This window comes from Amblyomma americanum, chromosome 7 (assembly GCF_052857255.1).
Source record: "Amblyomma americanum isolate KBUSLIRL-KWMA chromosome 7, ASM5285725v1, whole genome shotgun sequence".
Lineage (NCBI taxonomy): Eukaryota > Metazoa > Arthropoda > Arachnida > Ixodida > Ixodidae > Amblyomma > Amblyomma americanum.
Window position 1 is genome coordinate 56,950,831 of NC_135503.1, and position 17,750 is coordinate 56,968,580.

The 17,750-nt window shown below is 44.4% G+C and overlaps 1 protein-coding gene across 2 annotated transcripts in view; it reads left to right on the forward strand.

Annotated features, from left to right (window-relative positions):
- LOC144099173 (iron-sulfur clusters transporter ABCB7, mitochondrial-like) overlaps nt 1-17,352 on the forward strand; it is a 38,874-nt gene extending 21,522 nt beyond the window's left edge. For both annotated transcript variants that reach the window (XM_077632303.1, XM_077632304.1), the window contains 3 exons: nt 5,655-5,784; nt 8,167-8,442; nt 14,192-17,352. In XM_077632303.1, the coding sequence (XP_077488429.1) occupies nt 5,655-5,784; nt 8,167-8,442; nt 14,192-14,413 (628 nt within the window). In that variant the 3' untranslated portion in view covers nt 14,414-17,352. The remainder of the gene's footprint in view (nt 1-5,654; nt 5,785-8,166; nt 8,443-14,191) is intronic.
- The last annotated feature ends 398 nt before the right edge of the window (nt 17,353-17,750 follow it).

Below are 17,750 nucleotides of genomic sequence, written 5' to 3' on the forward strand. Positions count from 1 at the left end.
TACAGGTGTCCACCAAAATGTGAGACAAATTACTGTGCTATTTCCTTTCCTCAAAACCAATTTTCAATTTTAGCACCATCCCAAGAGAATCACTGTGAGTGGTTATGATGCTCAGCTGCTGCCCCTAAATATGCAGGCTTGATCCCGGCCGCGGCGCTGGCGAAATGGTCTCTAGCACATGTGTCTAGCATAGAGGTGAAATGCTAGAGGCTTATGTACTCTGCAATGTAAGTGCACGTGAAAGAACCCCAGGTGGTCAAAATTATCCAGAACCCTCCACTACGGCATCTCTCATAGCCTGAGCTGCTTTTGGACGTTAAACCCCATTAACCAAACCAAACCATCCCAAATAAAAATGATCTATGAGCTGCCGTGCGTTAAAAATAGGCAGCGTTGAAGTGTCATGGCCAGCATGTCTTTCTTGGCATGTAAAGCATAATTTTTCAGACGTAACTTTGCCACAGCTTCTGCACATCGCTTTTAAGATTGGTTCTTTTCTCCAAAACTTTGCTGTGACGAATATTCAACTACACATATGTGGCTGGGTAAAGAACCTTCATAGATGGGCACTCTGCTTGCATCACCCTGCTGACTGACTGGCTTCTTTGGCTCCTTTGGGTATCATGAATACCCCAGTTCAATGCTTAGAAACAAAGACTATGGCCTGGTGACTTATGACCAACTCTGGACACATCTCAGTAGTATGAACATGGCTGATAGTACGAATTTTGCGATGATATGAATTGATAATTTCCCGGGCGGAGTGCATTGTGCACAATGTGTGGAATTCTGGATGTTACGAATTCTCTCACCTGCCTCAGGGATGACACGAATGTGTGAGCCACGACCGTACCCTCTAGCACTAAGCACTACCCGTACATCACCAACACCGTGATTGCTAATCTTGCGGTACCCACCACGAACAGTGAGCAGCAGTGTACAGCCTACTCATCGCAGACATCACGATGGCCAGTAGCACTGTACGCACCGCGAGCAAGTGAGTTGTGGCCACACGGCCGTGAATAAATCCTGGCATCCATAAATAGATATGCGTGGATGCATTTCCTATGCTCCTGCATACGGATTTGGTTTGTTTGGATGATACAAAGTTTCAGATAATACAATTTTTTTCTCAGCCCCGTGGGATTCATATCATTGAGATACTACTGTATTGCTGTTGTGTTGTTTCAAGCAGCATTAAAAATTAAATAGCCGTGCAGCAGGCGTTCCTTCTACATTTTGGTATTTCTTCCACTTCATATTATTCTCATCGGTGCAGCAGCTTAATTTGCAAGTCGGATTTGCATCCATTGAAGTAAATATAGGGTGGTCATTTTATCTTTAGTTCAGTTTCTGACAGTAAATACGGAAACTTGCTCTGATATTTATGTATCACCGCTTGCAAACCTAACACGAATGCTTGAGCATGTGGCTTGGGTTGATAGAGGGCCTCTGAACCTTGGCCGCTGGGTTCGAGAGCACGCTACCATGCAGCATGGTCTCAGACCCAACGGCCAGCGCTCATCACTGCTAATGTCAGTCCAAGTCACGCTCTCAAACATTCATGTTAAGTTTGCGGGCATTGGTACATTTCATGAGTTACACTGTTGGGCAACAGCCAGAAGGTAGGGGCAAGTACTATTGTAGATGATTATCCACCAATGCTGTTGATCTTGTAGTAGTGTATACTCAACACTGAAAGCTTATTGCTGCGGCATTGGGCTGTAAAGTAGACTGCACGAGCAGGATTTCAAGTTTTTATCATTCTACCTGAAAACTTGCAGCCACAGCTGAATTGAATTACAGTCAAACCCCTGCTACAACGAACACCGTGACAATGAAATTTCCGCCACAACGAAGTATTTCCGATTCCCCGTCAGCATACCGTACAAGGCAAGGCAACTACCGCATTTACACGATTGTAAGCCGACCCTTCCAAACCGCATGTCCGAAAAAAAAAAAAATTTGACGCGAATGTAAGTCGACCCCCCAGATCGCATGTCCGAAAAGAAAAAAAAACACCGGTGGACGTGCTCAAAAACAAAAATTTATTGCATAGATGGGCTATTCATCCTCACTTGAGTCATCTTCAGTGGTTCTGCTGTCGTCGTCATCGGCGCTCCGCTCCCACAGCGCATCGTCCTCCCTGTAAAGCCCGCACTTCCTAAATGACCACACCATGATACCGCGTGGTACAGCCGCCCAAGCGGAAATCACCCACCCACACACAGCCGCCAGGAAGGCTCTCTTCGCGCGCCCCTTTGGCGTAAGTTCCCGCCCTTCCGCCGCCAGCCTCTCGTTATCTCACGCCGGAGCAAGTCCTTGAATGGCTTGTTAATGCCAACGTCTAGCGGCTGCAGCTGCCCCGTCAGACTGCCGGGAATCACCAGCATATCTGTATGTTCTTTTCGTAGCTCTGCCTTCCTTTTTCACGGTAAGGTGGCCGCGAAATGAGTCCAGCACGAGGAGGTTCGGGTTGCAATCTTTGAGGGATGACCCTGGCCTCAAAAGCCACACCCGACGGTACCAATCAATAACTAAGTCGTCCGTCATAAAGCCTTTTTCGTTCACTCGCACAATCACACCTTTCGGGAACATTTCCTTTGGCATAGTTTTTCTTTTGAAGACGATGTACGGTCGGAGCTTTGTGCCATCTGCCAAGCATGATAGCATAACAGTGAGCCGAAGTTTCTCATTTCCTGTCGTGAGAAGCTTAACTTAGCGAGCTCCCCTCACGCTCACTGTTGTGTTGCTCGTCATGTCGAAGTAGACGGGAGTCTGGTCCGCATTGCTGATTTGTCCGAGCAGGTATCGCCGCGAGTCGCGGAGCTTGAGGTACTGCCTATGGAAGGCGAGAACTTTCTCCTTGAAAGCAGCAGGCAGCTTCTGGCATACTATGCCGACAAAGAGAGAAGCCAGCCCTCTTCATAAATTTCGGAGCCCAAGCCCTGCTGGCTTCGAAGTCTGTTCGGAGTATCCCAACTTCCACAGCGAAGGCCCGGCTTGTTGCGGGATCATTTCGCATGTCACTGGAAGTGACTGATCACGTATTTTGGTGACATACGCTGCAAGCTTGACCTCCAGCTCCAGAAAGCGTCCCGACTTAGGCCCGCGGAAACCTCATCTCTTGGAGTTGCAGTCGAAAATTCTGTTTCGCTGCTTCCTCCACTCCCGCACCAACCGTTCAGAAACGTCGAACTTGCAGCCTGCCTCGCAGTTGTTGGTTTCTTCGGCATAAATGATGGCCTCCCTTTTGGACGCTGCAGTGAATGAGCGCCGAATGCTTTTCGAACCTGGAGAGCTCATAGCGAAGCACGCGGCCGGCAGTCGAGTCAAATGCATCAACTCCAATCGCCACCAAACAAAAAGTGATTGGTGTCGGGGTGCCGGCTCTTCCAGCAAACATCAGCATTCCCTAGAAGTGCCGCCACTACGTATATAATCACCTGGTCGCCGTATTATGCAACCAACTGAAATAGCGGCTCTTCCATCAGATTTCGACACTCCCGGGTGCTGGCACAGACTCTGCGATTGGTACAGCGGCCTTTCCTTAACTATCGATACTCCTGGGAGTGGAATGAAATGAAATTTTGGGGGGAAAGGAAATGGCACAGTATCTGTCTCAAATCTCGGCGGAAACCCAGGGGTAAGGGAAGGGATAAAGGAGGGAGTGAAAAAAAGAAAGGGAGAACGAGGTGCCGTAGTGAAAGGCTCTGGAATAATTTCGACCACCTGGAGATCTTTAACGTGCTGTACTCACATCGCACAGCACACGGGCGCCTTTGCGTTTCGCCTCCATCGAAACGCTGCCGCTGCGGCCGGGTCCTAACCCTGGTATCCTGATCAGTAGCCGAGCGCCCTAACCACTGAACCATCGCGGCGGGTAACGGCGTGTGTAGTAAAAGTAAAAAATTAAAAATCTTTGCCAAAAAGCCTGTGGAATACCTGAATGCTATGCTTAGAGCCGTAGAGCAAACAAAAACTTGTAACCTCGCAGTAGCGTCCCTGATAGATTGTTTTTCTTGCTTTTATTGGCAGTTCAACGTTTCGTTTCGATTGTAAGTCAACCCCCCACTTAGGAATTTTAAATTTCAAATAAAGGGTCGACTTACAATCGTGTAAATCTGGTATTTTCCCCCACAATGACCAAATTTCGGAACAAGGTCCTGCTTCAGCGGAGTTTTTCCGAGTCGACAAGGGCTCGTGTTTCACCAAAAACGGCTGCCAAAGACAGGTTGTGCTTTCAGTAGCGCAGCTGACATTCCCTGAAAAATTGAAATTAATGTGCAGTCATGTGCGCATAAACGTGCAATGCTGCGCACGACTGCCTGAGACGGTTTTGCCGACGGCTCAGACTCTGCCCTTGCGAACCGCGGTCGTTGGTGCACGGCGGCTTTTGGCTTTTTCGCTCGCTTTGCTGACAAAAGCATGACGGAAATGAGTTCTACAGTGTTCGTTTCAGTGTGAAGATATTGTGTCAACGGAAATCAGTGAAAATATTAAACGTTATATGATACACGGTGGCTAGTTCCGACGCTTCTTCGCAGAGCACATTAGGCGCTAGGCCTTGCGACACCGAGCAAGCGGCCCGCAACGTTCCGCCGTCGCCCGGCGCGCCGGTGGGCGACAAATCGTTGCAAGAACCCTGACATCGGCTAGGATGCACTCTAGTCTCGCTTTTGCACCACAAGCGAGCATCATGATAACGTTCTTTCCCGCCCCCCATCTGGTTTACTCCGGCACTAACAGAATACAGCCACTGCGAGCACTCCGAGTGTCGGTGGTTCTTGGCAGATGTCTCAACAGAACGACACTCCGCCGGTATGTTTGTATCGCGCGTTAAAAAACGTAACACGTCTTCGAAGAATCGGAGCAACTACATTTCTGGTATGCCATCTAAAGGACAAATTTCTAGGTGCATGTGGCCGCTCCTCAACGCACAGTGACGCGGGCACACGCGCTCATAGTCTATGCCGAAACGCCTCGAGGTAGCGCGGTCTAAGTACGGGCTCTTGCATGATTAAAGCAAAGGCGCTTTTAAAACGCGTTCGGAAAAAAAATATTAGTTTTGATAGCAAATGTAGTGGGTGCGTTTACTACGCAGTTCCGTGATTTCTGGAGCGCCAAGAAAATCACTACAACGCCCATTTCGAAAGGGCAAAAGACTAAAACTGATAAATTTGTGTAAAATAAACATTCATGAACTATCCAGTCCACTGTCAATGGTCTGGCCCAATTTCACGACAGAAGCTTCCGCTTCAACAAAATTTTTCGCGGGTCCCTTTAATTTCGTTGAACCGGGATTCGACTGCAAATAACTAAAGCTACATTTGATAGTGCACAGACTTCAATATTGGAGTTTGTGTCTTCAGAGGTAGTAGTCGTAGCAGGTCTAGCTGAGGAGGTTACAAAGCAGTCGCAGAAACTCGAAAATAGGATCCTCGAAAGGCACCATCAAATTGTGCTCTGCCCACTATGATAGATTCTTAGTTCTAGTCTTTGCTGATGCGTATTTGGGATGACAAAAGTTTAAAAATCCTGCTCAGCATCTGTTATGTATACTGCCTGGTAAATACATGTGTCCATTGGAGTAACATTTTATCCATTTTTCGAGGTTTTTGAGGTCTCACTCTTTTCTTTCTTTGGCTGTGCAGAAAGTCAACAGTCATCCGGCTGCTGTATCGGTTCTTCGATCCAAGCACTGGGCGCATCCTAATCAATGGCCAAGACATCAAAACTGTCGAGCTCGACAGCCTGCGGAAAGCAATTGCAGTCGTGCCCCAGGTGAGGCTCTTACGATTAGTTTTATGCTTTTCGCTGCGTGCTGGCAGGAAATGAAAAATGTAGCCCTATGCAGAGGGGAGTGATGCCACAAAGCGCAGTTTGTTTTCATCTACGACCTTTAATTTTGTGCTTTGTATATCGCCAGTGCCACATGGGCTCATCACTTTGTTTGTTAGCAAGACAGCACCCGAGTACTTTAGAAAAGTTGTCATCTTGCACTGCTTTTTCTATGTTGTTCCGTGCTCCTTATCTTGAATGTTCGATGCTGGGTTTAAATTGAGCATGGCCGAAAGCGGCGATGATTCCGTTCTTTGACAACCGCTGAGCATGCTGGCTGCTGTCGTCACCGCCTAGTTTTTCAGTTCATTGTGGTTGTAAGTCAGCTCAATAAAGAGTTCGTATCAGTGACACGTTAGTCTGCTTGTGTTTTGTTCATGCCATTGTCACCACCACATGACTTGTGATTGTTGACAAAATTTCGACATTCTTGGGCTAGGCCTCTGGGTGCAGCACCTTCTTTATTTGCATCACTGCCAGGTATTATAATTTCAGGCACTGTTGGAACACAATAATATGCAATTCCTTCGGTAGTCAGTTTCTGCCTTGATGTATGATTCGTTATCAGGCATCAGGTGTTGCCATGGAAATCGCTGCCACCATATCAGTTGAACTCATCATGGCAAAAACAAGTCATTTGGGGGAGGGGGTGGTAAACGTTCCAAGATTTGCAATCATTTCAGAAGAGGAAAAATGTATGTATTTCTCCAGTGATGTACATGACCCAAGCTCATCACGCAATATCCTAGACATACCTCATCATGGTGAAAGACGTTGGCTGCAGAAATGCCACATGTATAAGCGCATGCCTACTTCGTCAAGGGTCTTCAGCCTGAACCTCATTATAATGAATGCTGATACAGTGAATTCTCCAATAAAACAAAACAAAATCAAGTTTTGGAATTCATGCTTTATTTCAATGAGATTTCAGCTTGTATAATGACAATTTGTATGATGAAATGGAAAAGGCAAGGTGTGGCACGGTTTCGGTTGCAGCGAAACAATTTTAGAGATCTGCACAGTCCGAAATAAGTGAATTATTATCAGAGGAAATTTTTTTTTAAAATGCAACCTTTTGATTATATGAATCGCCGGTTCTAGAATATTGTTTAAGCTGTCCGCAGCTTCGACATACTGGTGCCATCTACAAGCACCAAAGGAAACTGGTGCCGCTAGCTGACCGATACGTTATTGAACTGTCGCCCATCGCTCCTTGGTATGTTTGGTACATAATATTTACTTGTGGCAGCGTTCCCTTCACATTCTGTCTCACAGAAGCGCATCTCCATGCAAGCTCCAATTCAGAACTTTGTTTGTGCTAAGAGAATGATGCAACGAGTCAAGAATTGTTGCTTGTTTTGGAAAGCCCTGTGCAAGTGAAAGGCAGTAAACGACACAACACGTGGCCTATGGCTGTAAACATTGGTTCAGTGCCTTGGTGGTTAGCACTCCTTCTTAGCAAACAATTGAGTAATCTGTTACCACGTTCAGCTGTTGTGCATGCCATTGTCAGCCTTTGCACTGCAAGTATCGGCACACCAAGTAACGTCTTTGTTGCAGTGCGCGGAAAAGTTCGTACTTTTTAAACCCTCAAAATGCCACACAACCGTACTGGCCACCATAGTTCCTTATTTAAAAGTTGTGTGCATTCTTCTTTTGCCGCCACAGATTGCAAGGTACAAGGTTTCACATGTTTATTGCACGAGGAAATGAATTGAGGAATCGCAGATATTTGTAGCTTTGTGTTCTTCATGCTTGAGAGCCCTGTTCATAGCCTTGCCCATAGGTTTGACTACGCTAATGAAGGTGGCTACTTTTAAGACGAATGTTGAGTATAATAAAAATATTGTTACTTCAAATTTTACTTTCTTATATACAAAGTTCGACTGCATATTGAATATTCTTAAATTTGAAACTGGGAATTCGATTTGCAATCTGCACCCTTGGACAACTCACTGTATGTTCTTATTCAAGTGTTCACACACTCCTACCAGAACGTTCTAATTTCTGGGCAAACCCAGTTTGATTATTGACTAAAGTCACCATGTGAGAAAGGTATTATTTGTTGGAAAAACACTGTTACTTTATTAACACCGTCGACTGTGGTCAGTGAGTGCGTCTTCATTCCATACGGCTTTGTTACATCATGATTGCAATTAGCAACCGTGCATGGTTGTACTTACCTAAGCACCTGATTTACTGTGTTTTGTAGTTTGGAACTGGCATGGAGATATTGCTGCAACATTAACTACTAGAAATTGGGGCTCAAAAAACAGCTCAGAATTGCTTTGAAAATTTTTTGGCACTTTTTGTTGCCACTCGCAGGACGCAGTGTTGTTCCACAACACGATTGAGTACAACCTTCACTATGGCGACTTCACGCGTTCCCCCGAAGACGTGCGGCAGGCTGCCGCCATGGCGGAACTGCACGACTCCATAATGGGCTGGCCCAAGCAGTATGCCACCCAGGTTGGGGAGCGTGGCCTGAAGCTCTCAGGCGGTGAGAAGCAGCGTGTGGCCATCGCGCGAGCCATTCTCAAGAACAGCCCCATCCTGGTGTTTGATGAAGCCACCTCCTCTCTCGATTCCATCACTGAGCATGTGAGTGATGCTCAACGCTACTCTGCCTCTCTCTCTTTCTCTCTCTCTCTCTCTGTTTCTGAGCTTTAGGAATAAAGCCCACGTCTCACAATGAATGCAGGTTTCAGAGAGAGCATTCAGCGATTTTTACCACTCCTGGAAAACCTAAGGAGATTGAACGTCGTCTTGAATGATGTCCCTCGCATTGTGTAGCCTGACTGCACCTGAACTGAGTGGCGAACAGTATCACAATCACTCGGATGTTTTTTTTAGTACACTGGCCTCATGGAATAGTGGTAGAGAAATACTAATCATTTAAATCAATGACACAGGCAGAGCGATTGCCAACAGGCTACTGTAAGGCTAATCCTGCCTGTACATTGACACAACCACTTTTTCATCCTAGCTTTTTGTATATTGTCCTATTTCATATAAACTTTTATGAAAAAGAAGGAAGTTGTCTCCTCCGGTAAATGAGTGAAGCCACAGAAACTGCACGGTTTTTATAAGTTCACAAACACAAAAGATGAACGGCTTTGTAACACCTTTACTTGTTCCCCAATGTGACTGCTTTATCTGTAAGCAGCCGCTTGTAGCTATCCATGCTGTGGACGACATTATTGTTTGAAGCCAACCTTACGTGGATCCCAACTGCTACATGCTTTTCTTTTTGGCCTTACAGCTGTGCTCTGCTAGATATATGTGGTCATCATCTGTTTGTTTGAAATTTACTCTATCTTATGAGAGTCCCTAAACCAGTGCAGTGAGATTTCATTGTTTCTTTTTTATGCATCAAGGAAGTAGTATCTATGGTGTGCCAGCAAAACTTTTCTTGGTCAACCTCTGCAGCCTGGTGCAGTCAGCTCTTTTTTACGTTTGCACCCTACTCTCAGTATTTTTTTTTTTGTCATCGTGCAGCTGCAGGTGTCTGGCAACATATTTTAGTATTTTAACAAATTGCATCCTGCAACTTGTGTTGAGGAGGCTTTTTTTTATTTTACTCTTGATAAGCTTTGTCAGTCTAAGCTTCACACCAGCAGCAGAGAAAGCATTCAGCGATTTTTACCACTCCTGGAAAACCTGAGGAGACTGAACGTTCCCTTGAACGATGTCTCTTGCATTGTGTGCTCTGGGGTCACCCGAACGGAGCAGCAAACAGTATATCACAATAACTCCGTCTTCTTTACTTTCTGTTTGTCTCTCATGTGCACCCAGATTTCGCTGAATACATGTTTGCAAACTCTGCTTACCTGCTTTCAGTGTTACCGACGGTATAAGTGTAACCCAGAGCACAGAAGTGGTCTTTCCCACTTTTTGCTTGTGCTGTTCAGGAGGTTATCACTGCGTGAAGGGCTGCCATCTCAGGCTCATGGATAGCTTATTGGCATCAGCATGGCCATTTTTCAGAAGAGCTTAGGGGTGTTTTTTGTTTGTTGTTGAGACATGTGCTCAAATTGATCTATACTATATCTCAGGGTTATTGCCTGAAAGAGTAATGGCACGCCTGGAGATGCTGTGATTTAATTCATTCTGTCTGGGCACAGCTTACAGTTTTTAATCACAGAACATTTTGTTATTAGATAAAACTGGTTTTTCAGGAAAGGAAATGACGCAGTAACCTCTATACACCTGCACCATAAGGGAAGGGATAAAGGAGGGAGTGAAAGAAGACACGAAAAAAGAGGTTCCTTTGTTATCAGGTACATTTTAACGTTAGGTAATTGCACATGTGCTAACACGTCTGTCTGTGCCTTTATACAGGAGTGCTTTTGGTATAAAAAGTTATGTACATTGCTGAATGCATATGACTGTCTTCACTGTATAATCTTTTGACCATTGCCATATGCAGCTTTCGGCAAAAATAAAAGCAGGATATTCATTGTTTGGCATGAGTTTCTTTCTAAACAAGGCCCTTTCTCTTCTTTTTTTTCTGTGTATTTTAAATTTTGGAGATGAAAATAGGGTGTTATTATATTCAATTTGAATCAAGAAATAGGGTTTTGATCCTAACTGTCCTAAAAAGTGACTTTTCTCCTCTCATTTTTGTCGGAATATCCTACCACAAGCACTTGATTTTGTGCAAGGTGTAAAATACTTAGTGTCACTAACAGACTATAAAAAGTGAGCACTATGACACGTTTCCAGTGCAGAAAAAACGCAGGACAAAGGGAGAGTGGACACCATGTCTCATAGTGTTGCAAACCATCCCCAAGCCCAGCTCTCTACTCTTAGTGTGAAGAGTATATTTATTCATACTCACTGTATTTTTTTTTTTTCACCTGTAGTATTTTTTTCTTCTCTGTGTGCCTTGCATTTCCATGCCGATGCTAAGTGTTCTGGCTCTGGTCGCATATTCCTACTGCAACAAAAAATTTTCATCATGTGAGCATGCTTTATAATTCACAAAATATCCAGCTTTGGATAGTGTGACATAGGCCTTGGAACATTGGAACAGTGATACCAATAAGGTGTCAGATCAGTGCTTACGTTTAGTTGGCTCACTTCTAGAAAGTATGATTTGATGTAATCTTGAAGTGAATTTGGCCACGGAGTGGCAAGAGTTGAAAAAGATGTTCAATCACCCTGGAGTAACTGAGAATGCTTTGTGGAAGTAACATATATGATGACTGCTTCTTTCTATTAAGTACTGTTGACTGTTTTTACTGGCAAAGTATAACCTTCGGGAAGGCCAGCTTCGAAGTAGAAATTGCATTATACACAGAGTTTCTATAACAATTTTGGGTTTCAAAATGGGAGCAGATTTGGATTTTCTTCTCAGAATAGGGAAGGAGGCAGCTCTTAACATTGATAACTGGGAGTGCAGTCTTAATAATCAGTAGAGTTCTTGAACATTTTCAGTTTAAAAGCAAATGGGTTAGTGCAGTTTTCTCATGGGAAATTTTTCGCTCTGATAAAAGGGGCCAGGCACACTTCTTCTCCCTTGTGTAAATCGTCCTTGCCTGAAAATGGCTCTGTGTCGGTGTCACGGATCTCCCCGAATAACACTCGAACTGAAAGAATGGACTAGGCGACAGGTGTAGCCACACAAACGCACATTTAATACACCCTGCGTGACACACACACTAGAACACAAAGCTAACAAAATTAACACAAAACACAAAAATTATCAATACACACGACCCGGTAACACTACTACTAGCGTCTACTACTAGCTTTCCACTGGTAGCGGTCGGCATTCGTGGTCACGGTTGGTTCGGTGCGAGTGCGATGTTGTATGGGTCCAGTAGCTAGCGTCGAGGCGGCGTTCGACGTGCTTGGGCTGGCGTCGCTGGCTGCGTCGTACAAGCTCCCGGTCTAAGCGCCCGTGGAGGTGATGCCGGTGTTGTTGGCATTGGGGGCACCACCCGAATGGGTGGCAACAGCACTGGAGACACCCCTGGCCGTAGCAGGTGGTAGTGTCCTCTGTTGACTCCCCGGAACGGGCTCAGACACGGCAGGAAATCCACGATGCGAAGCTGTAGAAGGCGAGCTCACCGGAGCAGTAGCCGGCGTCGCTCTCTTCCAGCCGATGTGTCCCTGAACCGCCGGAGCCTCCGCTACTCTGCTGTTCTCCCCCGTGCCTCGCTCTCACTCGCCCTTTTATAGCCTCGGTGTTAGTCCACGTATGGCTTGTTGTCGTCTTCTTTTCTTCTCCACCAATCATCCCTCTCCACCTCACCGAATGCTTCTTCATCTTCTTTATTGTGGCTCGGTGGTTATGGTGCTCGGCTGCTAACCCGAAAGACACGGGCTTGATCCTGGCTGTGGTAGTCGCATTTCGATGGAGATGAAATGCTAGAGGCCTGTGTACGAAGCAATATTAGTGCATGTTAAAGAACCCCAGGTGGTCGAAATTATCCGGCTTTCTCCACTAAGACGTCCCTCATAGCCTGAGTCGCTTTGGGACTTTAAACCCCTTCAAATCGAACTTCTCTATCTTTGTGTGCTCCCTAGTGAAGTCAAGTCAGCCATAGGAAGATCACGTGCTGCTTTCGAAACATTGTAATGACAGCGCGAAGCTGTATTGAATCTCTGCTTCATTATTATTTTTAATCAGGCCTTATGGCGGCTTTCAGTTTCCCTCTTTCCTCATTCTTTTCATTGCACCTGTACCGCTAAAATCCTCCAACCTGCTCGCCCTCCCTATTGCCACATCGCCCTCCTCTGGGTTCCTGCGCACTGCGGACATCCAGGCAACACGGCCACCCATGAGCAAGCCCACGCTCTTGTAAACCAGGCAGTGGACAGCCCGCCCTCGTTCTGAAGTGCGAGGGACCGCCTCCTCACCTGTCACGACATCACTATGCATTATAGAAACTCCCGCCAAATCTACCCCCTCCTCACCCTACCCTGACCAAAATAGAGCAGGTTTTATGGCATCGATTACAAACTGCTACCATTGCATCGCCTTTCCTCCTCTTTCTCATGCATAGAGGGGAGAAATTTCCAACCTGTCACTTATGGCCAAGCACCAGAGCGGATTTTAAACACGCATATAAAATTTGCCCAAACAAACCGAAGCCTGCCTCCCAAGGGTTGAAATCACAGGAGCGATGGGAGGCTGCTCTGCGCAGCTCACAGGCGGAGCTACAGCTTCGCATTGTGGGCTGGGCCTTGAAGGTTGCCGTGTCCCAACAGTGCCCGGCCATCTAGAGCAACCCCAGGGCCCGTCGCCGCCCTGCTCAAACCCCTCCCCCTTCACCCACCCTCACCTGATCCACTGAAGTGGGTCTGAATAAAACTTATTACCAACCAACCAACCAACCTGTACAAGCTTTGCTTTAAAGGAAAAAAAAGCATCCTCCAAGTGTGTATATTTTGTGACTGTATAAGTTGTTCTGTGAACGCATGCAAAAAAAAAATTGCATGGTAGATGTTTTCACTGCTATTACATTATATAAGCTGCCATCTGACTCATTTTGTAAACTTGAAACCATTCCAGATTTTGTATTGCTAGGGAGGAAAGTGTTTTACCATTGTGCTTAATTTATTTGTTGAACACGTGATCATTTTCTTAGTAAAGTTGGTGTGGAGTCATCCTGAAAAGGCTCTCTTTTTTTTTTTTTCAATCTTTGTCTGACCAAACTTGCCTTAGTTGCCTTAGTTGGGCGCAGGAGCAGAAAATATGCAGAAATGAGCCATTCTTAGGCTGACAGCGAGATAAGCCATTGTTGTCATACTAACGGGAGGCGTGGGCTGAGCCTTGGGCATTCAAGAACTACGAGTATCAAGCATGAGCATGGGTTCACAGTATTTCGTGGGCCAGAAGGAGTTTGTTCGAGAGAACAGGAACAAACTTCGCATCTGAGCTTCAATTCTCTTTCGGGCCATTAAAGCTACTGCCAAAGGTTCTTCAAGTAATGACATTGGCCATGAAAGTTACTGCAAAAGTTCTTCAAGTAATGGCATTAGAACATAGGCATTTGACAGAAGACCCTGTGCATTGGATAGTTGAGCTGCTGAAGAATGCAGATGTGAGGGTTCGTTAAAAGCTGACCTATGGCATTATTTATAATGCCATCATGCCTGTTTGTTTAATGTCAGTGCCGTTACACTGCTGTTCATAAAATTATGTTCATAAAAAAATTGCACGCAGAAATTAGTTTTTACTCCTCAAGTGTAACTAGACAGGTTGTCCTTGCTATCGTCTCATATTTCTGCCACCATTCTGGGGCCGCCTTTCCAGGCTGGAGGAACTTAATAGATGTTACTTTTTTTTTTTTCTATCTGTCCCCTCCCCCCCTTCCTCCTTCAAATCTTTTCTGAACAGAAAATCATGATGGCACTTCAGCGGGCATCAAAGGGCCGCACGTCCATTTGTATTGCCCACCGCCTCTCCACCGTGGTGGACGCGGACGAGATCCTGGTGCTCAGTGACGGCAGGGTGTGCGAGCGGGGAACCCATCGCAGCCTGCTGTCTAACCCATCCACTTTCTACGCCATGCTGTGGAACCAGCAGCACCAGCCTCAGCAGCTAGATGGCGGTGCATGATGTGGGCCTTGTGGTCAAAGCCAGAGAGAACTACCAGCTAGCAAAAGGACTGTGTTGTCGGTGGATAGAGGCAGCTAAAGTTGACTCTCTGAACATTGTTTGTGTTCCAGAAAAAGGCAGCCTTGACATAATCTTTGTGAGAGATTGAGTGCCAGGCCTTCACTGGTTGCGCTTGACTGCTTGATGTGCGGTGCACATTGATTACCAACCAAGGAACGTTAGTTCATGAAACACTTCTGCTAGTATGTACAGCATGTCGTGTGCTCCCTTGGCCAAAACATGCCTTGGTATGGACACCAAAGGCTCATTGTGTTGCCTTTTATTTTTAGACAGAGGTCAAGGAAGAATATTTTAATGAGTGAAAGAAGTGTGATGGTAGTATTTTTTGCTATGAAACAGATGGTAGACGGAAATAAAATGGAGCGGCAGGCATTTAGTAGCCTAACTTGCCCTTAAATCAGTGCAAGTATCCAGGGGTTGCACCATTCAGTGTCATTTACACTGGGTATAATAATTGTTGAATGTTCAGGAGTTAGTGTTCTTTCTGTGGTACTCAGAAAGCAGTGGTCATTGTTTATAGACCATGTTTGATGACATGCTGTCGGAAGGAGTACATACTTGCTACAAAGAAATATTGACGGTGGCCAAGAGAATTGTAATATTAAAGAATTGATAAAGGATATGTACAGACCAGGATCTCCAAGGAGCAGGAGCCTCATAATTTTACTTACATCTGACCTGACAAGTGTGTCTATGAACCTGGGTCTCTTCCTTTCTTTTTACTGTTTACTGGCATGTCATTTTCGCCTGCTGATATTCTGAGTGGTCAGAAGAACAGGACGATAAGCTTCTGAAAAAATTTTGAATGTTTTTGTTGCTGCCTTGGTTTACATTGGCTGTGTGCAAAGGAACTGCAGTCTGACACATATTAGTGCTTGGATGAATGAATGATCATCTTTTCTCTTTTGGCTGCCTAATTAACATATGTGTTAACAGTTTAAGTCAATTTCATTCACACTGTACGTATTCAGCGTTATGAATGGTTGGCCTGGAGAAATTTTTCCGGGTTTTTTTTTTTTTTTACATTCACAGTCATTCAGCTTAATGGCGTATAGTTTTTATTTTGGACCACGTCGAATGCACACAACGTTAACGAGACAAAGATGCTCATAAAGTATTATCTTCGCTTGCGCTTGTAAGAAGTTGTGTTAACATACTGTTCTCTGATGATATGCCTCTTTCTATGATTCAATGTACTGTTCCACATAAATTTTACCAAATGTCACTTTGTGCATACACAAATTTAGCCTACATCAGTAAATGGAGGCAAAATATTAAGGCACAGTTTGTGCACCATATATTTAAGGAGTAGTCTTCATTTTTTTCTTCATAAACACAATTGCCTGTTGTTATCAGGCTGACTTTCTTGAATAATGTGTCTGACCGGTGTTTATATTCTGTCTCGCAGGTGATAAGCCACACTAGCTCTTTTCAACAAGTGAATTCTTATTGCAAGATACGTGCACAATTTGATGTAATGTCCTGACACAGATGCTGCTTTCTATTGTATGTTCAAGATACATAAAAGGCACACCACAGGGCTTTCAATTAAGAGTGCATACGACATAATGTGCTGCAGTTCCTAATAGGCTGCCTGTAGATAGTGCCTTCTGTTATACCATGTGTACCTTGAGCAGACAAATAGGCTAACCAAATTGGCCAAATCTGGTACTCGGTAAATTGGTCATGGCAGATTAGTAAGCATGCTGTTGAAAGTATGAGTGCGTCGAAGCAACAGTCACACAGATCTGCATCTGAGTCTCAGTAAAATGCAAGCTATTTTGATGGTCATGCATCAGTGTATTCTCCACATTCAAACAGTGTCCTTTAGAATGTAATGGCACATAGTATTGAAACATGTTCTGAAAACTTTTTTTGGACTGAGTTATTTTTGCTTCAGCTTGTACTGTAACTAAGTGCACATATTAATTTTGCTGTGGACTTAAACCAATTTGTGACTGTTTGTCTTTAGGCAGAAAGCCAAGTGTTCGTGCCAGTGGTTCTAAATCCGAATCTTAACATGCCGAGAACAAGGATTTTATGGCATTGTCATGAATGACTGTTGCTTTCTTCCAAATCTTGCAAATGATTAAACTCTGAAGCTTTTTTTTTTTTACAAAAGCAGTGCTCAATGCTTACATGATGAGGCACGATCGTTTCATTTGCACCATAATTTCGTGACGCTTTTCAGTCAGTGGTCGGTCCCTTTAGAGCACCTCTTCTGCATTGTATGAAGCCTCGGAAAATAGAATTTGTTCATGTAAGACTGTTAAACTTGCACCCGTCTGCCAAGTAACACTCCGAAATGGCTGTTCTATTTTATCTTGTAATTATAAGGCTGTATTACTCCACCATTTAAGAACTTTCAACTTGTTACAAGCAGGCATGATTGGCTTACTTTATGGCGGCATCAGTAGAGGTGCAGATGTTGCAGAGAGCTATCGAATGGAACATTGTCACTATGGTAATTGTAATGGAGGCTATTGTTTGATAAATGTGCCATATTAAAAAGTGCAGGATGATTTTAAAATAGCTTTTATATCATTTACACCAGTTTTATAATAAATACATGAGGATGAAGAAAAACTATGCTATGTAAAAATGTAAAAATATGTATATATATGTGCCACTTCTTTTTTGGCCAAACAAAGATAAGATCATGACTGCAGTGCAGTCATGAGTATGTGGAAATGTTTTAGTCCTGCTTTTCAAGCATTGATTTATATGCGGAGAAAAAGTGTGGATCACTGACATTGCTAGCTATTGCACAAATGTTGACTACTGTGCTGATTGGTTTTGTTGTTCTGTTGCCTCGCAGATGTGAATTTGTTCCTAGACACAAAAAAAATTATTTATGTGAAATAAAATGCGCTTGCTAATCTGTGCCTCTTTTCTTGTGCAGTGTTTAAGTGTTCAGTGATACTACAGCCTGCTGTGAATGGCAAGACTTACTGTGTTAGCTGAGTTACGTTTTCTTTTGCTGAGTAGATTTTTGTAAAATTTGCAGTGACTGGCACTTACTGCATTTGCGTGTTCTGTTAGGGGGAACTAGATGGCAATAATTCACCTATTTGCATACTCACAGCTTCACAAGTTCAGCTCTTACTGTACCTATAATGCAGGTTTGGAGGATGCACCTCAGTGGACTCACAACACCATTTTTAAAAGTACCTAAATTGAGATTCCAAGTGATGTTCATTATCAAAGACATTAATTCAAGTTGTTGCACATTATGAACATTGAATGGGATTGCCTGACTATGTAAAACTGCCTCCCA